Below are 19,997 nucleotides of genomic sequence, written 5' to 3'. Positions count from 1 at the left end.
ACTTTATAAATGTAATTCACCGAGTCAAAATTCTTTATAGAGATTATCTGCCATTTGATTTTGGGACATAAACAACTTATTTTAGAAAATAACCAGCACATACCTATCACGTGTATAACCCAACTTAGGTTCAGTATAATTGATAATGTCCTCTGCTGCCCAGGATGGCGACTGGTTTCCACAAAGAATCATTTGGACTTCTTCATGGCTGAAGGAACTTAATTTCTCCATTGGAAAAACTTTATTAAACCCATCTACATTATGTACACAGCAAAAAAACAAAACACACAACTCAGTTTCTAAATTACAATTTCAAAATACCAAATTTCAAATCAAATTATTAATAAATGGTTGAAAATATATATACATTAAAATAGCCTAACAAAACTGTTAACGGTTTTAGGTACAGAAATCTCTGCTGCTTAATATCACAAATGTGAACAGAGAGAATATTCAGTCACTAATATTCTAATAATTCCAGTAATTATTAACCAAATTCTAATAATTTCCCATTGTGTCATACAAGCCAGCCAAAGCTGTGTTCTCATTTTCAAAACCAGTAAGTTTTGAAAATAGTCTAATATATTTTGCTTCAATCTTCACCAGAATAACTTAGTTCTAATATGGATTAATTCATCCTGATCATGTAATGTGGAAACAGTGCAACCTTATGACCACTAACAAATGAAGAAATGGAGCCAAACGAGGGTCGCACACTACTCAGGAGGAGCAAGCTGAGCATATGCTACAGCTTGCAAATGTTCCAACCTGTTCTAGGTACTGTAGAGGACCTAAATATCTGGAAGACAAAGAACTATAGAGCAAATCTGGCGATTACCAGCAATTCTGGATCACAGCAGTGCCTTAATTTCAACTCTCTCAAAGTAAAAAAAGGGGAATTTAAGCTAAAGAGACTTAAAAATTACCTATAGCCCTAGCCGGTTTAGCTCAGTGGTTAGAGCGTTGGCCCACGGACTGAAGGGTCCTGGGTTCGATTCTGACCAAGGACACACGTACCTCCGTTGCAGGATGTCCCCAGCCCTAGTTGGGGCGCGTGCGGGAGCCAACCAATTGATGTCTCTCTCTCACATCGATGTTTCTCCCTCTTCCTCTCTCCCTTTCTCTTCCTACCACTATCTCTGAAAAGCAATGGAAAAAATATCCTCAGGTGAGGATTAAAAAAAAAAATTTACCTCTGAAGGCTTCCATCTGTTTCTGAATACCCGTATGCATACAAAAGTCAAACATCAAATCCACATATTCTTCTGCATTATCCATTGTTATCATCTGCAAAGGAAAATTTGCCAACATTATTGTTAATATCTAGGAATATTTCAGTAGCGCCTAGTACAACTGGTTTCAGTAGGATGATTCTGAACTTAAAACTATCAAAAGCACCCTGGGCAGGTTGCTCAGTTAGCCTGGACACCAAATGGTTGCAGGTTCGATCCCAGTTGGGTATGTATGGGAGGCACTGAATGATGTTCCTCTCTCACATCAATGTTTTTCTCTCTCTCTCCCCTACCCCTTCTACTCTCTCTAAAATCAATAAAAACATCCTCGGGTAAGGATTAAAAAAACTGCATCAAAAGCAAAATTTTTACCTCATCTTCCCCACTTGGCTTGAGATCCACAGCTGTAAAACCATATATTCTTGAGGAAGGGCAAAACTGGAAATTTAAACTGGAAGGACAAAAGAAGGATTAGATTAACATTTCGGCTACTGCTGGTATGTAATTTTTCTAACATCGCTGCCAAAACCATGAACCCCGACTTCTCCAGCAACACCACCACCATACTAGCTTAGATATTAAGTATTTGGCGTTTATAAATGCAAACCCTGTACACAAAAACTATTGAGTCAAACCTGTTCCCAAACCTGGCTTTCCATACTTCATTTTCCCCTTATGGCACAAAATGAATGAACTAAAGATTTTTGCAATGAATTATGGCAACGTTTACAAGATTTTTTTTTTTTGCAGGAAGACCTATTGCTTCACTAAAGTTATTCACACTGTGCCATGCCCCGCCCTCACCCACCCATTAAACCCTGAATATAAGGGAAGGAGAGAGAGAGGGAGGGAAAGCAAGCCTTGTAATCACAACCCAAAACCATAGTAAAATATACCAAGGCTATAATAATTACATGTATATAAACTAATAGAATTTTATCAGAAGACCTGCAGCATGTGAGTTAGTTAATGCAGCCACTGGGGGTAAGGCTTACTTACAAAAGCAAGCTACTTTGAGTTTTACCAAGCAGACTATTTATCAATTAGCTAATAAATGTGCCAAAATATTTTTGCTTTGGACTTCTCAAACAAGATACATATATTTATTATATTTGACAAATCAGATAATCTTTCAGAGGCCTGTTGATTAAAAATAAACTATATTCTGGTATTCTGAGTTGCCTTTGTAATATTAGCAAATCTAAGGTTCAAATCAATAATCAATATTTCTGCCCAGCCAGGGATGGCTCAGTGGTTGAGCGTTGACCTGGGATCCAGGCGATCGGGGTTCGATTCCCGGTCAGGGCACATGCCCGGGTTGCGGGCCCAATCCTATCGGGGGCGTGCAGGAGGCGGCCAATCAATGACTCATCACTGATGTTTCTAGCTCTCTCTCTCCCTCTCCTTTCCTCTCTCTGAAATCAATAAAGATATATTTAATTAGAAAAATTAAAAAAATATTTCCTATAGCATATTATTGTTCTTAACATGATTTTTACTCATATATTTTAAATAAGTGGAGGCAAAGAAACAAATGCTTTAGAACTTATTCACCCATTAGGTTGAAGAATGGTTATATAAAGCTTACCCTAAATCCTCTATGCTAAGTGGAGGCCCAGATCCTGATGGATTCTTCAGCACTAGTTCCTGTAATTTTGTGTTCTTCTCATCTTCAGAAAGACCTTTGTTGCTTAAAATCTGGCGCCTCTTGATAGCAAGGTCTTTAATTTCTTTTAAAAATCTGGCTCTGTGTGGGTTTACTAGTTCAAAGTCCTCCCAAGTTAAAATTCCATTAAACCAAGCTGGGGGTTTGGGTTTGGGGGGATCCAGAATAAACTCTGATTTTGAATCCTCTTCAAAGCTTCCTACTGAGAGTGAGTCATGGCCTTCTTCTGTAGAGGCTTCAGACTGACTTTCAGTACAATGTAAATCTCGATCACCTCGTGACTCATAAATCAGTTTACTGATATTGCTTTTAATGTCACCCATGCACATAAGTTTAAAGAAAGGTTTAGAAATAGGTAGGTCCACAAGTCTATTGTCTTGAATGCACTTGGCCAAGAAAATTCCAAGGAAATGAAAGAGTTTTGTGATCCTTTCAAGTTCATCACTATCTTGTGGAAATGGTGCTGTGAACAGTCCACATGATCTCTGTACGTAGTATCCAGGAGGTTTCAACCCACCTCCAAGATCAACCTAATTTTTTACAGGGAGAAATGTAAATAAAATTAAAGATCTATAAACATTAAACATCTTCAATTTAGCTATCTAAAACTATTTATACATTTTATTAAATTATTTTGTGACTAAATATTATCCTTTAAAAACATTTTAGGAATATCAAGGTTATTGAAAAATAAATTAAGCTTCAAAAAACCTAGCTTATGTTCTAAAAGCATACGTATTTTTAACACTTTCTAAAGGGAAAATCGCAAATCATATAAAGTGAAATAAATCTTACCTGACGAGATTCATCATCTGGAAAGTTATCATCACAAAGCCAAGCCCCCAAGTCAGTTCTCTGGAATTCTGCTGCCACCAGAGCATAAAACTCTAATGTGGGTCCCAAGCCAGTTCCTTCTTCTCCTAAAAATTCAACCTAAAATATGAAGAAGTAAATTATAGGGAGAAATCAACTTAAATTATCCCATTCTTGCCAAAATTAATTATTTTCAATCCAGTAGTATACCTGTTTTATAGCAGCAGTATAACATAAGCAACACAGGCTTTTTTTCATGTTTGTTGTATACTATTACATGTTTAAATACTGTGGTGAGCATTCATATATTTACTTCTCCCAACAACCCTACAAAATAAATTGTAGTTTCTCTCTATCCCTGGGGGGATGTTCCAAGACACCCAATGGATGCCTGAAACAATGAATAGTACCAAGCCCTATACTATATTTTGTCCTATACATACCTACCTATGAGAAGTTTAATTTATAAGTCAGGCACAATAACAGGTTAAACAATAATAAAATATAACAATATACTATAATGAAAGTTATGTGAATGTGGTCTCTCAAGCTACCTGGTAACTGAGAGAGCTACTAAGTGACTAACAGGCAGGTAGTACATACAGCATGGATAAACCAGACAATGGGATGATTCACAGACAGCACAATCCTGCATCAAGCTCAGAAGGGGGGCAATATAAAAGTTATGAATTGTTTATTTCTGAAATTTTTCATTTAATACTGACGGACCACTGTTAACCAGGGGTAACTGAAATCATGGAAAGTGAAACCCTGGATATGGGCGGACTACTATATCATCTCCTTTTTACACCAAAGGAAACCAAATTGCAGACAAAGGGTAAATCATTTGCTTGAGGAAATGATGGTATGCAGATTTGTATGTCTATCTAACACCAAAACCTAAACTCATTCACTTATTTCTGACTTTAGGCAATCACTTTAAAGGTTCTTATCTGTATTCTACTGATTTGAGGCAGCTTACAATAATGCAAAGTAAAACTAAATAAATAGATTACAGGAATATATGGGTAGAAAGAATAAGCCTTATATATTTTCTAAAGATATATTGTCTGTGATCCAAAAGATAAACCAGCTAGTTCAAATCTGTTGACAGAAGAGCTATTTCTTCCATTATCCCTCATAAAGAAATAATATGTATGTAACATATAATCAACATTGTCCACAATAACATTTTTATCTTAAATATATTGAACTTCATACTGTCACTTGTTATAACATCTCTCAATATAGACCAGTTATATAATACCAAGTACAACTTAAGTGAAACAATATATAAAACAGTGTGTTCCAAAAATGGAAATATCTAATAGCATAGCTTAATACAAAGGTAACATTTAGAATATGAAAAAGAATCCTTTGTGAGTACTATTATTTGGTCCAGGCTTTGTTAAGAAACAGGTAGTGTCCTTCAAATAGAACAAGCACCTCCCCATCTCAAGAGTGAAGATCTTCTTTGCTGCTCATTAAATCACAAGATCACCTGACCCCCGAGGTGACCTGACATGCTCTTATGAAAGATGCTCTGCCAGAGGAGGCCTTTGCAAAAGGACAGAGAAATTCTTCTTCACTTCTATCTAATGCAGGTTTTATGCAGTGTAATATACAGACTATCTGGTTCTCTGTTATAACTGTACACAAATTTTATATAAGGTACCTCAAGAACTGATTTCCGATCTGCATGTATTTGCATAACGTTCTCAGCCCATTCCATCAGCGATTCACCACGTGGAACTTTCACTCTTTCATGCTTGAGACGACCAACTCGAAACTCTCCAGGATCATCTCGCCTTACACTACTTGTGGTCCTTGTTCTTTCCACAGTGGCTTCACGTCGGTTTTGTAACCACACTATTGCTCTGAAACAGAAAAATATCTATGTAGCTGCAGCATACAGCAACAGTTGAATGTACTACCAAACCAGTACATAAAAATACAAACACTTTCTAACTCTCGGTCTGTTGAGATCTTACTTCCAAGTGTGTCCTCTGATTGGCTCAAATAAACTCTTATTTTAAAAAATAGTAGTGTAGATTTCAAAACATTTTCTTTTTAGTAATGCAGAGATAATCCATCTAGGGTGGGAGAAAGAATCTTAAGCTAGGAATAAGAAGATGAAAGATCAGCTCTCATGTGTTACAGTTTTTTGGTAATCTCAGGCAACTCAGCTAAGTACTTTGAGAATCAAGTTCCTCATCTATAAAACAGAAATCATAATCAATACCATTTATCATACCAGGCCTGTAGTTCCATGTGTACCAATGCTTTATAAATGGTATAAAATGATACAACTATGTAACTTATCAGGAAAACAAACAGCTCCATTTGAAATTATAACACTTCTACATCTACTTTGAACAAAACAGCCAGAAATTCCTGCCCTCATGAAACTTTCATCTAATAGGAGAGAGAAAAACAAAAACTAAACCGGCCACTGTGGTTCAGTGGTTGAGCATCTACTCACGAACCAAGAGGTCATTGGTTTGATTTCCAGTCAGGGCACATGCCCAGGTTGTGGGCTTGATTCCCAGCAAAGGGCATGCAAGAGGCAGCTAATTGGTGATATTTCTCTCTCAATGATGTTTCTATCTCTCTCCCTCTCCCTTCCTCTCTCTGAAATCAATAATATATATTTTTTTTAAATAAAAACTTTTTTTTTAAAAAAAACAACTAAGTAAAATATGTAGTATATTAGATGGCCAGAAGGTAGATATATTTCAATGCTACCAAAGCCGTTTGAAAGCATTTAATTTGGTATTCCTGGGAATTTCCACAACTAATAATTTATTTAAGCTACTTAAGAACTATACAGTAAATGGTAGCTTATAGTTGGCTCTCCATTATCCAGGGATGTGCAACCCACGGATACAGAGGACTGAGTCTTGAGCACTACAATTTTTGTATCCTCAGGGGTACTGGAACCAATCTCCCACAGATACCGAGAGATGACTGTACTCCAACCCACATTATTCCAAGAGATCAATCCATACTACTCGAAGAAAGCATATATCCAACTGGAAGCAAAATAATATTTAAATGTTGACAACTCTATAAAAAAAAGACAATATATTCCTTTCATCAGTCTTGATATAAAGTATATTTGTACATTTGAGCTTATCTAACATTAAAAAAAATTCTAAAAATACAAAAGGATAAACTTCCTACCTTGATGCACCAAATGCAGTACATGTGAAATAAAGTTGTCTAGTTTCAAATGGTATTAGAAAAGGACACTTGCTGGTTAATTGTTCACACCAATCTGGCAGAGCGCCACTTGCCAATGCCAATGGTTCCTGCAAATTAACAAAAAACAATGTCTTAAGGCAATTATTTAATAAGACAAAAGGGGGTGAATTCTTAAATGTAATTAAAGAAATGAATGCAATAGACCATCTGGCCCAAATCACTGGATCAGAGGGGAAGGGAGAGATGGTGGGAGGTAGTAAAGGAAGGAGAGGCAATACTTTGAAAGTCCGACAGTTACAGACTGAAGAGTTTAACTATCTGATATTATTACCTCAATCTGCTGCAAAATTTTTGTTGTGATTTTTTTGCTAGTGAATTCATCTGGTGGGAAAGTAAACTGAGGCTGCTCATCACCTTCTGTAAAATTAACAAAATTAATAAAATATAAACTGACTTGCTTTTAAAAATGCCATTAAAAAGGAAACAAGGCTTCTTACAAACCTTCTTGGGATATTCTTGAATAAGGGTCACTTGCAACTATATACAGAATACGCAGAAGCTGAAGGACGTCTTCAACTCCACAAGAGTTCTGTCCATTGCCTGCTTTGGCCTGAGGTTGTTCTTTTGTCAAATTAAGAATATCACTACTTTGAAGAGTAGAAATGGACCCCTGGTTTAAGCCAGACTTTGTTCCATGCTCACAAAAATCCTAAGGAAACAATTAGCAAAACTAGTCATTAACCATATTTTCAAGAAAAGCCAATATATCATCCTATTAGTATTACTTCAAAAAGGTTGGAATTTTTCAAAGAACTGCCTTCTTTTAAAATAAAAACAGTATCACCCAAGTACGAAATTAATGTATTCTAAAACATTAAATTCCCAATACAATAAAATCACTATAAGCCACAGTTAAAACTATGCACTTAGATTCCAATGCCAAACCATATTTGAAATTTTACCATTGGCATATTAATGTTAATCCAACCTCATTTTTTTAGTATGTCCCAACAAACTTTTTCTTAAGAATCTTTAAATGTTGCAAAACAAAGCACAAAGCCATTCCCAATCAAAATAGTGTTTTGATGCCAATATATACCTTATATGCAGCTATAAGCTGAGAACAATTTCTGTTTTTCCTAATACTCTTATTAGTGCCAGTTAATTTCCAGTGGCGCAGGAAAGCGGCGTCTGCATTCTTCTGCAGGTAGGTTATCAAGTCATTCTTTGGTAATTCATCAGTGCCAAGATACTGTTCCACATGCTCTATAGACCAACAACCCTACAATAGGAAAAACCAAATGTTGGCCTTTCCTGATTATAAAGTCTATGCTATTTCACATGCATTATATAAGTTACCTTTAAGATCATGCATTTAACTAATTTAAAGAATCCCATGTTAGTGATTTTTCCCTCAAATGTTCAATTGAACAGTGTTAGTTTTTCTTTTTTTCCTAATTAGCCAAGAATAAGGCCCATTTCCTAAAAATAACTTACCATTTTTTCATTTTCCTTTTCCTTATCAGAATCCTTCATTTCTCTGTACATGATTCTAAACATGAAGATATTATTCAAGTTAATTCATATATCAAATGATTTGTGGTTATTTTCAGTAAGACTTCAGTTTTTAAAAAAATATATGAATGGTGCCATTCATTAGCCATATGCTTACATTAAACATTTAACTTAGAGAGAACTTAAGAGAAAACAGTATTTTGTTAAACAATAGAAAGTAGCAGAAATCATATTCCTGAAAAAGATTTATGGTTTATAAACTTAGCATTATTGCAAAGAAAACATACATCAAACCTGGAATTTTTAAAGATATGAAGTAACATATAAAGCAGTTGAGATCAAATTTTAAACTCTTAATAAAAATTGAAGGGGAGTGGGGATTGGCATGAGGACCTTCTGTTCTATCTCAAAAGGACCTGGATTACTTTATTGGATATTACATAAGATTATCAATGTTAAAAGAATATCAGAAAAATGTACTATAAGTAAAGTCAAATAAGGATAATTATATAATTGCTTATTATTTATGTAATATAGATGTGTAGTAATATAAAATACATATAAATTAACATAGTATAAAATATAAGTGTATTTTATATAAATAAATTATTATTATAGGTAAACCTGAGCACTTCCTAAATCAGAGATTACTGAAACACTTTACATATGTTAATTCACTCATTCCTCACAACTACTCACATTTTACCCATTAGGAAAGTGAGGTACTAAAATGTTAAATACATTTGCCCAAGGTCACTGATAATCATTTGTTGATTGAATGAACAAAGAAAGGTAAGCTTAACTCATAAACCTCTTAAAAAATAACAAATAGAAAATATTTAGTATTTTAAACACAATCCCAAAGAGTTCAACAATTATTACATGAGGAACTAATTCTGATTATTTCTAAAGTTCCTTTCAGATGTAAACTTTAATCTTTCTATATCAGGGGTCAAAAATGATCTTATCTGTTCCTGTAACCAGGGGTGGGGAATATCTGGCCCTCAGGCCATATACAGCCTCAAAATCATTTGATCTGGCCCTGCCAAGGCAACCACAGGGAGGACTCGAAATTCAGTAAATCTAGGAGCTTTTCTCATGGCTAATTTTTAAGTTGATAATTTTGTATGGCTCTCGAATGACGTTATACATATCCAAATGGCCCTTGGCAGAAAAAGGTTCCCCACCCCCGATGTAAACCAACAGAACAAAAACCAAACTTTTTCTGTTCCTACAGTTCAAATATAGAAATACAATGCTTCTTGGCTTATATACTATGAAAATATCTACTTAAAAAATGAAATTAAAATCTCTTACGTGTATGTTGGCTCCCAAATACGCCTAAGTTTATCTGATTTCACATTGCCATTACAGGATAATTGAAGCAGTTTTTGTACATAGTAAAAGATGGTTGATCTAAAATTAGTGAGGGGTAATTCAACCTCACGAGTTGTTCCAAGTCCTGTTACTTTCAAAGTGAGAGCTAATCGAGGTGATGGAGTACATTCAACTTCTTCCAAGAGTTCTGAATGAGGTGTTCCTAAAAATATGAAAGGCATGAAAAACAATTACACTAAAACAAGCAGTCCAGAAAGAACACTGCACTAGGAGACAAGGCTATGTGAAATAGAAACCCTTCTGCCATATATATGTTAGCTAATGATGTCAGTTACTTAGGACTCCACTGGCCTCAACATTTTAATTTTTCTTCAAATAGGAATAATACACCTAGATTACGTAAAGACAGTATAGAGTAGAACTTACGTATATGCTATGGATCTCTCATTTTTATTAGGAAACATATGCTACCTATATGAATATTTTAAATACATTTTTATAAACAAGAAAACTAAAATTATTCTGTTTCTACATTCAGAGAAAAAGCACATACTTTTGTCAATACCTGACAACTTTTTTATTATATTGAATGAGTAGGTTGTGAGGGAGACACACACACACACAAATTAGGTTCATAGTGTACTTGGTGGTGTCTTCTCCTCTTTTCTGTTAGGGCAGGAATCTTTTCCTTGTTTATTCACTGCATGACATACCACTGTACCTTTAGTCAAATCCCCTTCTCTGACTCCTAGCCTCTTGTCTCCCTCCTATTAGGACACTGGTGATTATACTGGGCTCAACCAGATAATCCAGAATAATCTCCCCATTTCAGAATCTTTATTTAATCATACCTGCAAAATCTCTTTTGCCATGTTAGGGTAACATACTCACAGATTCTGGAGGATATTATCTTCGGGGAGCCATTAATGTACTCATCATACCCTAAATAGAGTTGTAAGAGCTGCAGTTGCCACTGAGGCTGACTGACTCAGGAGTCCCTAACTGAAACCTCTAAATAGCTTTTCAAAGTAAAAGATGAATAGGAATAATCCTTAACAATTTTGATCCAATAGAAAATACAAATTATCCATCTTTAAATGAAGCCTTGCTTTTAAAACTACACAAAAACAAAACTTTTTAAAAGACTATATATGTTCCTTTTAAAATACCTATTTTTTAAGGACTTGTGGCTGATACACAGACTTTTCCTGAAACCTTTTATTTATAACCTGGATATTACTTTTCTAACTGTATATAATTATCTTATTTAGCTCACAAAAACTAAAAAATACAGTACCTGGAGGTGGAATTTCTAGATCAGTTGTCTGTTGGACATTAGTACGACCAGGTCTAGGATCAAAAGCAGGAACCAAAGCAGAAAACTGCCGCTTCAGCACATAATCGTCATCCCATGTCCTCCGGCGACCTCCTTTAGTTTCATATTCTTCTTCTTCCTATTAAAATAATATTTCACACGCAAACATTATAAAACTTTGTTATTGTGAAAGTGATGTGCTACCTAGAAAATAAGGTAGATGTTTATGTTCTTCTCTATAGCTATTACACCTCCTTAACACATTGTATGCGGGAAACGTATTTATACATTTTACGTTGACTGGTAGTAGAGCGTGCGATAAAAACTACCCGCAAACAATGTTTAGCCATAATTTCTTAAGCACAAAATGAGCCAACATAAACATATATAGGTAGTACATACATTTCTTAACAACTTAAGTTTATCAAAAGTTGTATTAGTGGTGGTTACAGAAATCTACATGAGATAAAATGACAAAGAACCATATATATACATTGTACAAATGTCAATTTCCTGGTTTTCAAGATGCCCTCTAATTGTGTAAGATATAACCATTGGAAGAAATTGGGCGAAGGGCAGCACGTAACACCTCTCTATGCCACCTTTGCATCTTCCAGTGAAGCTATAACCATTTTCAAATAGGTGCTTCTTAAAATAATGTAAATTGCATTATATATTGAATTGCATAAAAAATACATATAATGCTTGGAAATTTCTTTAAATTATTATGGGGCAAATCAAACAAGTCTGACAAAGTGTTGATAACCGTTAAGTCAAATGATGGGTCCTTGGGACTTCATTATACTCTTTTACCTTCTTGCATGTTTGAAAATTTCCAAAATAAAAGTTTTTTTAACAAACATTTTTTTTCTCTCCTTCACTTTTACTATCAACAAAAAAGAGATCAATTAATTGTAAATGTTATAAATGTCTCATGTAATAATTTTAAATAATAATTATGTACTTGCACACACACGCAGCCTCTTATCAAACTGACATTTGACAGCTCTAGAGCCAGAATATCTAAGTTTTGATTCTGGATCTAACACTTCTATGTGTGACCTTTAAAATCATCCTCTGGCCCGGCCGGGCGTGGCTCAGCAGTTGAGCATTGACCTAGGATCCAGGAGATCAGGGTTCGATTCCAGGTCAGGGCACATGTCTAGGCTGCGAGCTAGGCAGCCAATCAATGACTCTCTCATCATTGATGTTTCTATCTCTCTCTCTCCCTCTCCTTTCCTCTCTCTGAAATCAATAAAGATATGTTTTTAAAACCAAAAAACAAACAAACAAAAAAAAATCATCCTCTGAAAATTGGGGCTAATAATACCTGTCAAAGGATTGTTGAAAGGACTAAATTAGTAAATACATATAAAGTATTGAAAAAAAAAATGCCTAGCACTTAATTAATAATCAATAAATGTTAGTTAATAAACTAATATTACTACCTCTACTACTACTAATGAAAACTATAAGTCTTAGATAATAGCTAGTAATCATTTTAGTATATGCCTACTGTTAACCAAAGGGTTTCAGGTAACAAACTCTTGTATTATACCAGAGCAACCTAAATTCTATCTGAAACATAGAATCCACGTAGTTGGGGAAGTTCTTTTTGTTAGCTCTATTTTTTAACTCTCTCTCCTTCCTCTGTGTATTTTTCTAGGCATTCTGGTTGGTGCTTTACTGTGAAAGGGGGAAAATACATCGTAGGGAAATTAAACATGAAGATATTACCTGCTCCCCAATAGGTCGGCTCCCACCTCCAGCAGGAACCTGTGGTAGCTGTGAGGTGACAGCATGGTGCGTTACATCAGAGCGAGAGCCGGCTCGCCGCTGCAGGGATGGACGTCTCAGAATCTGAATTTTAAAAATGTGTAGAGACATCTAATTATTTGATTTATATATATCCTCATTCAGCCTTGACCTGAAGCTATCAACCCACATTACCAAAACTGTCATTTAAAAACTTCCCATTCATTAGCCATCTTCAAAAAAGTTATAAAATGAATGTTTGAAATTCATCATGCATCAGTCTAACCTTTGCAAGAAATATGCTAATACTGTTTCTTATGCAACATATACTAAAAGCATTTGAGTTCTTTTCCCCATTAAAACTCAACTTATGAAGCTTTTTGAAATCTAATAACATTTTGTAAAAAAACAATTTTTCAATATACATTACAATAAAGAGTATTTTCAAGCAAAAGTTCAATTCAACGACAATCACAGTGGTTAAATACTGGGATTTTGGATGATACTGCTTAAGCAAGTTGGATCCCCACTTTTCCACTTATCTCTTATCAATTAGGGTAAATTACTTTTTCTATGCCTGATCCTCAAAGCTCTGTGTAGGACTGATGAGAACACAGATACTGCTTTCAAAACAATAGGTACTAAAAATTCTATGTATAATTATTGCAGAAGAACCATGAAAATTATGTTCTTTAGGATTAGTGTTTTAAACCTATTAAAACATTAGCATGCCTGTGACCGGGCATGGCTCAGCAGTAGAGCATTGACCTAGGAACCAGGAGATGGCGGTTCGATTCCCGGTCAGAGCACATGCCCTGGTTGCAGGCTCAATCCCCAGTTGGGGCCATGCAGGAGGCAGCTGATCAATGACGACTCTCTCATCATTGATGTTTCTATCTCTCTCTCCCCCTCTCACTTCTTCTCTCTGAAATCAATAAAGACGTATTTTTTAAAAAATAAAATAAATAAAACATTAGCATATGAGACATTGTAGTATTTTTCAGATATAACCAACCAACTTGTTTTCTTTTAGAAGAGAATCATAAACGCTCAGATTAAGAGCATTTTTCTTAATTAACCACATTTTTCATACTGGTACCATATTTCCTTGCTTCAAAGTTTAACCAGGACTTTGCTTTTCCTCTATTCATTTCAATTACTAACATCATATCTTAGTTAAGAGAATGGGGAATCTCTCTCTACCATAACCTCCTCGTATTCTTGGTCCTCCTGATTGTCATCTTCATTTTCATCATCTTCCTCATCTGGCTCAGGCAAGTCCTCATCATCATCTAGTTCAGCTAACAGAGTACTGGCACGGCAGCTGTCAAGGAAATCTAGAAAACAAAAACAACCTTAATCTCAACACAATTAGCAAAACATAACAAAATAACTCTGTATTTTGGTTTTTCAAAACAAAAGTAAAATTAAAAAGGGACAAAAATAAAGATCACACTTAGCCCAGCAGGCGTGGCTCAGCGGTTGAGTATCAACCTATAATCCAGGAGATCACAGTTTGATTTCCGGTCAGGGCACATGCCCAGGTTGCAGGACTGATCCCCAGCAGGGGGCATGCAGGAGGCAGCTGATCAATGATTCTCTCTCATCATTGATGTTTCCATCTCTCTCTCCCTCTCCCTTCCTCTCTCTAAAATAAAAAATAAAAAATAAAAAAAGAACACACTTAGTGATACCACCCTTCTTCCACCACACACATACAGGATTGACTAACTTTGGTAAATGGTCACAAACATGGCAAAAATCAACATGGGATCAAGGATGACCATAAACTAAATCCAAATCTATAAAATCATAATATAAAAAGATCAACAGTATGGACTACATTAAAATATAACAATCATACTATCAACCTCTGTATAAGTCACAGTTAACATGGTGGAAAGTGAACACTTTGGAGTTATTCACTATCAACAAATATCTACTGAGTACCTACTATGGGCCAAGAATTATGTTAAGCACCAAGTATATGTACAGTTATGAGTCACATAGTCAGATTCAATATTTTCTGATGACAGGTTATTCTTATTTTACTACTACTACTGATATAGTTTTTCATACAGAATGTTTTTTGGTGGTTGGGATTGGGGTGGGGGGGTACTTGTGTTTTTATGGCTTTGACTATTGAAATGGTAGTGATGAGTTTTACTTGGATCATGTTTTTAAAATATATATATATATATGTGTGTGTGTGTGTGTGTGTGTATATATCCACACACACATATATAAAGATGTTTATGTCTTCATTTGAGTTAATGTACTGGGCCATCCTAAATATATTTTAAGATGCTAGACTTTGGAAGGAACATAGCCTGCTCACTTGCTTGCCCATGGTGTTGCCTACACACGCACAGTCTTTCTCTCTGTAGTATATATATAACTTATATAGCTATACTGTCAAGCGCTGCATAACAATGTTTTGGTAAACAACAGACCAAATCCAATGGTGACCCCACTGAGATTATAATGAAGCTGAAATATACCTATTCTTATTACAATGTTGTAGCACAACGCAGTATTCATGTTTGTGGTGATGCTGGTATAAACAAGCCTACTACTACACTGCCAATATAACACAATTAGGTACAGTACATAATACTTCATAATGATACTAAATGACTATGTTACTGGTTTATGTATTTACTCACCATATACTCTTTATCATTATTGTAGAGTGTAATCTTTCTATTTACAAAAAAAAACTTTGCTGTAAAACAGTATGCCACGTTACACCAGCAGCAGCATCATACATCTTGTGTTTATGTCTCATGATCATTTTCTGCTGTGCTTGATTTAACTAGTGTTTTATGAGTTCAGTGTAGCCTAAGTATACAGTGTTTATAAAGACTACAGTAGTATACATAATGTCATAGGCCTTCACATTCACTCACTACTCAATCAATGACTCACCTAGAACAACTTCTAGTCCTGCAAGTTCCATTCATGGTAAGTGCCCTATATAAGCATACCATTTTTTAAATCTTTTGTACCATATTTTTACTGTACATTTTCTATGTTTACATATGTTTAGATACAAATATTTCTCATTGTGTTACAACTGCCTATAGTATTCAGTACAGTAACATTCTGTACAGGTTTGTAACCTGAGGCAATAGGATATGCCATATAGCCTAGGTGCGTAAAAGGCTATATATACCATCTAGGTTTCGGTAAGTACAGTGTCATGATTGCACAAGGATGAAACTGCCTAATGATGCATTTCTCAGAACATATCCCAGCTGTTAAGTAGTACATGACTGCTGCTGTAAACAGAACAGACATGGTCTGAGCCCCCATGGAACTACAGGGGAGAGATACATTTAAAAAGTAAACAAATGAGCCCTGGCCAGTGGGCCTCAGTGGTTAGAGCATCTGCCTGCACACCAAAGGGTCAAGGGTTCAATCCCCAGTCAAGGGCACGTACCTGCGTTGCAGGTTCGATCCCCAGTCCAGGTTGGGGATTGTGAAAGAGGCAACCAATCAATGTGTCTCTCTCATATCAATGTTTCTCCCTTCCCCCCTTCCCCCCTCCCTCCTACTATCTCTAAAATAAAATAAAAAATGGAAAAATATCTCCAGGTAAGGGTTAACAAAACAAAAAAAAGAGTAAACAAATTAATATATTATATTAAACTATAAAAGATCTTATGAGGGAAAAGAACAAAGTCAGTCAATCAGAAACCTGGGTTTAGTTTTGTGACCTGCCAAGTTACTTAATGATAATGACTACTTAAGAATAATGCCTATTTATGGAATAATGTATGTATACCATCTTCATATTATCCATATTATATAGCACATAAGGAAGCTCAATAAACTTGAAACCTTTCCACCCCTCTCCTTCTCAGGATCTCTCTCTCTCATTCCCCAGTGAAGATTGTCCAATTTACATTGTCTCACATAATAAACATGCTGACAAGCTGTTCTTCACAAGAACTGAAAACAAAAAGAGGTATAATGGGACTAAAACCGAAGTTTTTTACTGGACCCAGAAGAAAAAAAAATTCTATGGACAAAAAGACAGTATATACACTATATTATAAAAGAACATGAAGAGAATTTATAATTCTTTACTAGACACTTGCATCTGCAGGCCTCTGAACCAAACATATTTTATGTCTAATAATTACATAAGACTAAAAATTCAATGCCTTTTGCCGGATGACCAGTAGAAGAGGCCTGATGCTATATTTGATTGGTTTCTAAGGTACACAGTTTTTGCACTTTAAGATACCTTATAAGCAATGGCAAGTCACAGCGAAACTGGCAACACTTTTTTCTTAGTGACAAAAAATAATGGTGTCTCTTATAATAATGGCATCTTAAATGTGATGAAGTATATTACTCCTAACACATGTAAGGTGCCATCCTGCAATTTAGGTAGTGGTTTTCATAAACAAGATGTGGTACACAAAATAAATTCCACTTCTGGTTCATTTTTAAACAAAAATCACCTAACTTTATATCTATGTTACAATTCACTGAAGTCAGGTGTGTGTGTTTTTAAACTCATCTTCCCTTTTTTTATCAGAGTATAAGAATGTTATAAAAAGCTCCTTAAATTTCATAGATTTGAGCATATCACAGAATCAAATCATGTCCCTCAAAATGTAAAATTTGCATATACAGAAATTATTTTATAAGACGGATATTACTTTGAGCCTTCATAGCAGCACTTTTATAGTCCTCTAGTTTTAGGAATGTAGAAAAGGAAATTTTAATCATCTAACAATTTTTAACAGGCAACCAGTAGCCCTAACTCTTTAATATTCTCTCCCATTAGCATACCTAGAACCTTCTTAACCTTCAAATGATAAAGAACTAAAGCCTGACTTTAACATATTAACAAATGAGTAGCAAGGGGGAGAGGGCCTCCATGAGAAGTGAAGTGGAGAACAGCTTATTCAATAAATTTACAATACTTTGGTATAATAATCATCATCTTCATTTGCTAATTACACATTTAAAAGATAAAGTAGAAAAGAGAGATGTAATTATTTTCCTAAAAACATAGAACATCAGAATCAATTCTCAGCTTGGAATAGGAGAGGCCACATTCTCAGAAAAAAAGAAAACATTAAAATGAGATAAGATAAAATAGGACTTAAAATATTATCTTCATATAAATTTTCTTATATTTGAAATTAACAAGAGCAGTTTTTAAAAAAGAACAGGCATGCCCTGGCTGGTGTGGTTCAGCTGGTTGGAGCACTATCCCTTACATCCAAAGGTGGAGGGGGTTTGATTCCCAGTCAGGGCACATACCCAGGTTTCAGGTTCCATCCCTAATCAGGGCTGAGTACAGGAGGCAATCCCCCCCCCCCCCCCGCCGCCTCCTCTCTCTCAAATCAATAAAAAACATATCCTCAGGTAAACATTAAAAAACAAGCAAACAAAAAAACCCCCAAGAATAGGCAATGTGATCAAGGATCTGTAGTAAAGGGTATTCCCAAACAATAATGATGGGAGTGCAATTCAGCAATTACTTTGCTAGGAATTTACCTAAGGAAATACACAATAATATAGTTCAAAGGTGCTCATTCATAACAATGTTTATGGTAATAAAAACTGTAACTTAAATAACCAAAATGGAGAATTTATTAAATAATGATTATAAAGTCAAACAGTGGGATATCTGGCAGCGATTTCAAAGTAGAAACCCATAAAACAATGTGAAAATATTTCACAAGATACTGAGAGAAAAGGACTCTCTGGAAAGGATATAATCCATTTTTGTTAAAAAAGAAAGAAGATACACCTCAAAAGGTGTATATCAAATAACAGTGATTGTTTCTAGAAGGTAGGGACTAGAGAATTTTTACTCTCATCTAAATTTACTTTCTATAAAATGTTTTACTTTCTAATAAAATTAGAAATATATTTTAACTGAATCAAGTAGTTTTATCACTAACTACAGCACAGAAGCCATGATGATATAATTATAGAACTTTCTAAGCAAAATTTAATTTGAAAAATTCAAATGTTACCTAATTAAGGTATTATTTCCAAAAGATCTTGATAATAGCTGTGATATTATGGTTTATACTAAGAAATATACACTTGGTCTTATCTCTGTTCAAAGCACTGAGCTCCTAAAATCTTTGGAATTTCCTAAATGATAATAATAAAGGTGTCCTTTGTTTTTCACAACCAGAGTTGTTTTAATGAGGAGACTTTTGGGAAGCCCCTAGGTAACCTAAGGATGGGGGTTGGTTATGAATGGAACCAACCATAACTGGAAGGTTAGAACTTTCACCCCACCATCCAGACCTCTGGGGAGAGAAGAGGAGCTGAAGACTGAGTTGAGTCACCAATGGCTAATAATTTAATCATGTCTAAATCATGAAGCAAGCTTCCCCAAAACAAAACACAACCAGGAGGCTCCAGGAGAGTCCCAAACTCCAAGGGGGCAGAAGTGGCTGTGCTTGGGACAGACCCTTTCAGACCTCACCCTATGGATCACTTCTATCTATTTCCTGAGTTACGTCCTTTTTACAATAAACTGGTAATCTCAATAAAATAATTTTCCTGAGTCCTGTGAGCCACTCTAGCAAATGAATCCAACCTGAGGAGGGGGTCATGACCTCCAATTTATAGCCAGACTATCGGAGACACAGATGACAACCTGCATTTGCAATTAGCTTCTGAAGGAAGGGGAAAGGGGGGTGGGGATATGTGGAGGGAGTGGGGTGTTGTAGAACTGAGCTTTTTAACCTGTGGGATCTGACACTATCTCAGGTAAGCAGATAGTATCCGAATTGAGTTGACTTGTAGGACACCCCAGCTGATGGTGTCTGAGAACTGCTTGGTGTGGAAAAATTTCACACATATTTGGTAGTCAAGAGATGTCAGAAGTGAAGTATTCTGTGTTGAGGAGAGGAGACACACAGGAGGAGTGTTTTTCCTCTTACATTACAGTGTACAAGGGATATCACTTTACAAAGTTTATTAATCTATTATACTTCTATTTTTCTCTAATAAAAGTGTCAAATATCTGTTATGGTTCATCTAATAAAACTTTCTTAGTGACAAAAAGCAAAAAAGGATGACACACTAAAGTTCTTAGATGTGGCCCTGGCTGGGTAGCTCAGTTGGTTAGAGCATCATCCCAGTACTCTAAGGTTTCAGGTTCGATCCTGTC

At 35.4% G+C, this 19,997-nt stretch overlaps 1 protein-coding gene across 6 annotated transcripts in view; it reads right to left on the bottom strand.

Moving 5' to 3' along the window:
- HECTD1 (HECT domain E3 ubiquitin protein ligase 1) overlaps positions 1 to 19,997 on the bottom strand; it is a 94,197-nt gene that overhangs the window by 3,688 nt on the left and 70,512 nt on the right. For 3 of the 6 annotated variants that reach the window (XM_081146056.1, XM_081146058.1, XM_081146060.1), the window contains 15 exons: positions 14,042 to 14,175; positions 12,821 to 12,943; positions 11,066 to 11,222; positions 9,748 to 9,970; positions 8,413 to 8,467; positions 8,015 to 8,197; positions 7,417 to 7,624; positions 7,247 to 7,332; positions 6,895 to 7,022; positions 5,387 to 5,588; positions 3,694 to 3,831; positions 2,821 to 3,428; positions 1,605 to 1,683; positions 1,194 to 1,287; positions 104 to 254 (listed from right to left, as the gene is read on the bottom strand). In XM_081146056.1, coding sequence (XP_081002182.1) covers positions 104 to 254; positions 1,194 to 1,287; positions 1,605 to 1,683; positions 2,821 to 3,428; positions 3,694 to 3,831; positions 5,387 to 5,588; positions 6,895 to 7,022; positions 7,247 to 7,332; positions 7,417 to 7,624; positions 8,015 to 8,197; positions 8,413 to 8,467; positions 9,748 to 9,970; positions 11,066 to 11,222; positions 12,821 to 12,943; positions 14,042 to 14,175 — 2,569 coding nt within the window. The remainder of the gene's footprint in view (positions 1 to 103; positions 255 to 1,193; positions 1,288 to 1,604; positions 1,684 to 2,820; positions 3,429 to 3,693; positions 3,832 to 5,386; positions 5,589 to 6,894; positions 7,023 to 7,246; positions 7,333 to 7,416; positions 7,625 to 8,014; positions 8,198 to 8,412; positions 8,468 to 9,747; positions 9,971 to 11,065; positions 11,223 to 12,820; positions 12,944 to 14,041; positions 14,176 to 19,997) is intronic. The other 3 variants (XM_081146057.1, XM_081146059.1, XM_081146061.1) reach the window with 1 other exon arrangement.

Source organism: Miniopterus schreibersii (assembly GCF_964146895.1).
Source record: "Miniopterus schreibersii genome assembly, chromosome: 1".
NCBI classification, from domain to species: Eukaryota; Metazoa; Chordata; class Mammalia; order Chiroptera; family Miniopteridae; genus Miniopterus; species Miniopterus schreibersii.
Note: the sequence above shows the minus strand (reverse complement) of the source record. Positions and strands in the feature narration are given on the sequence as shown.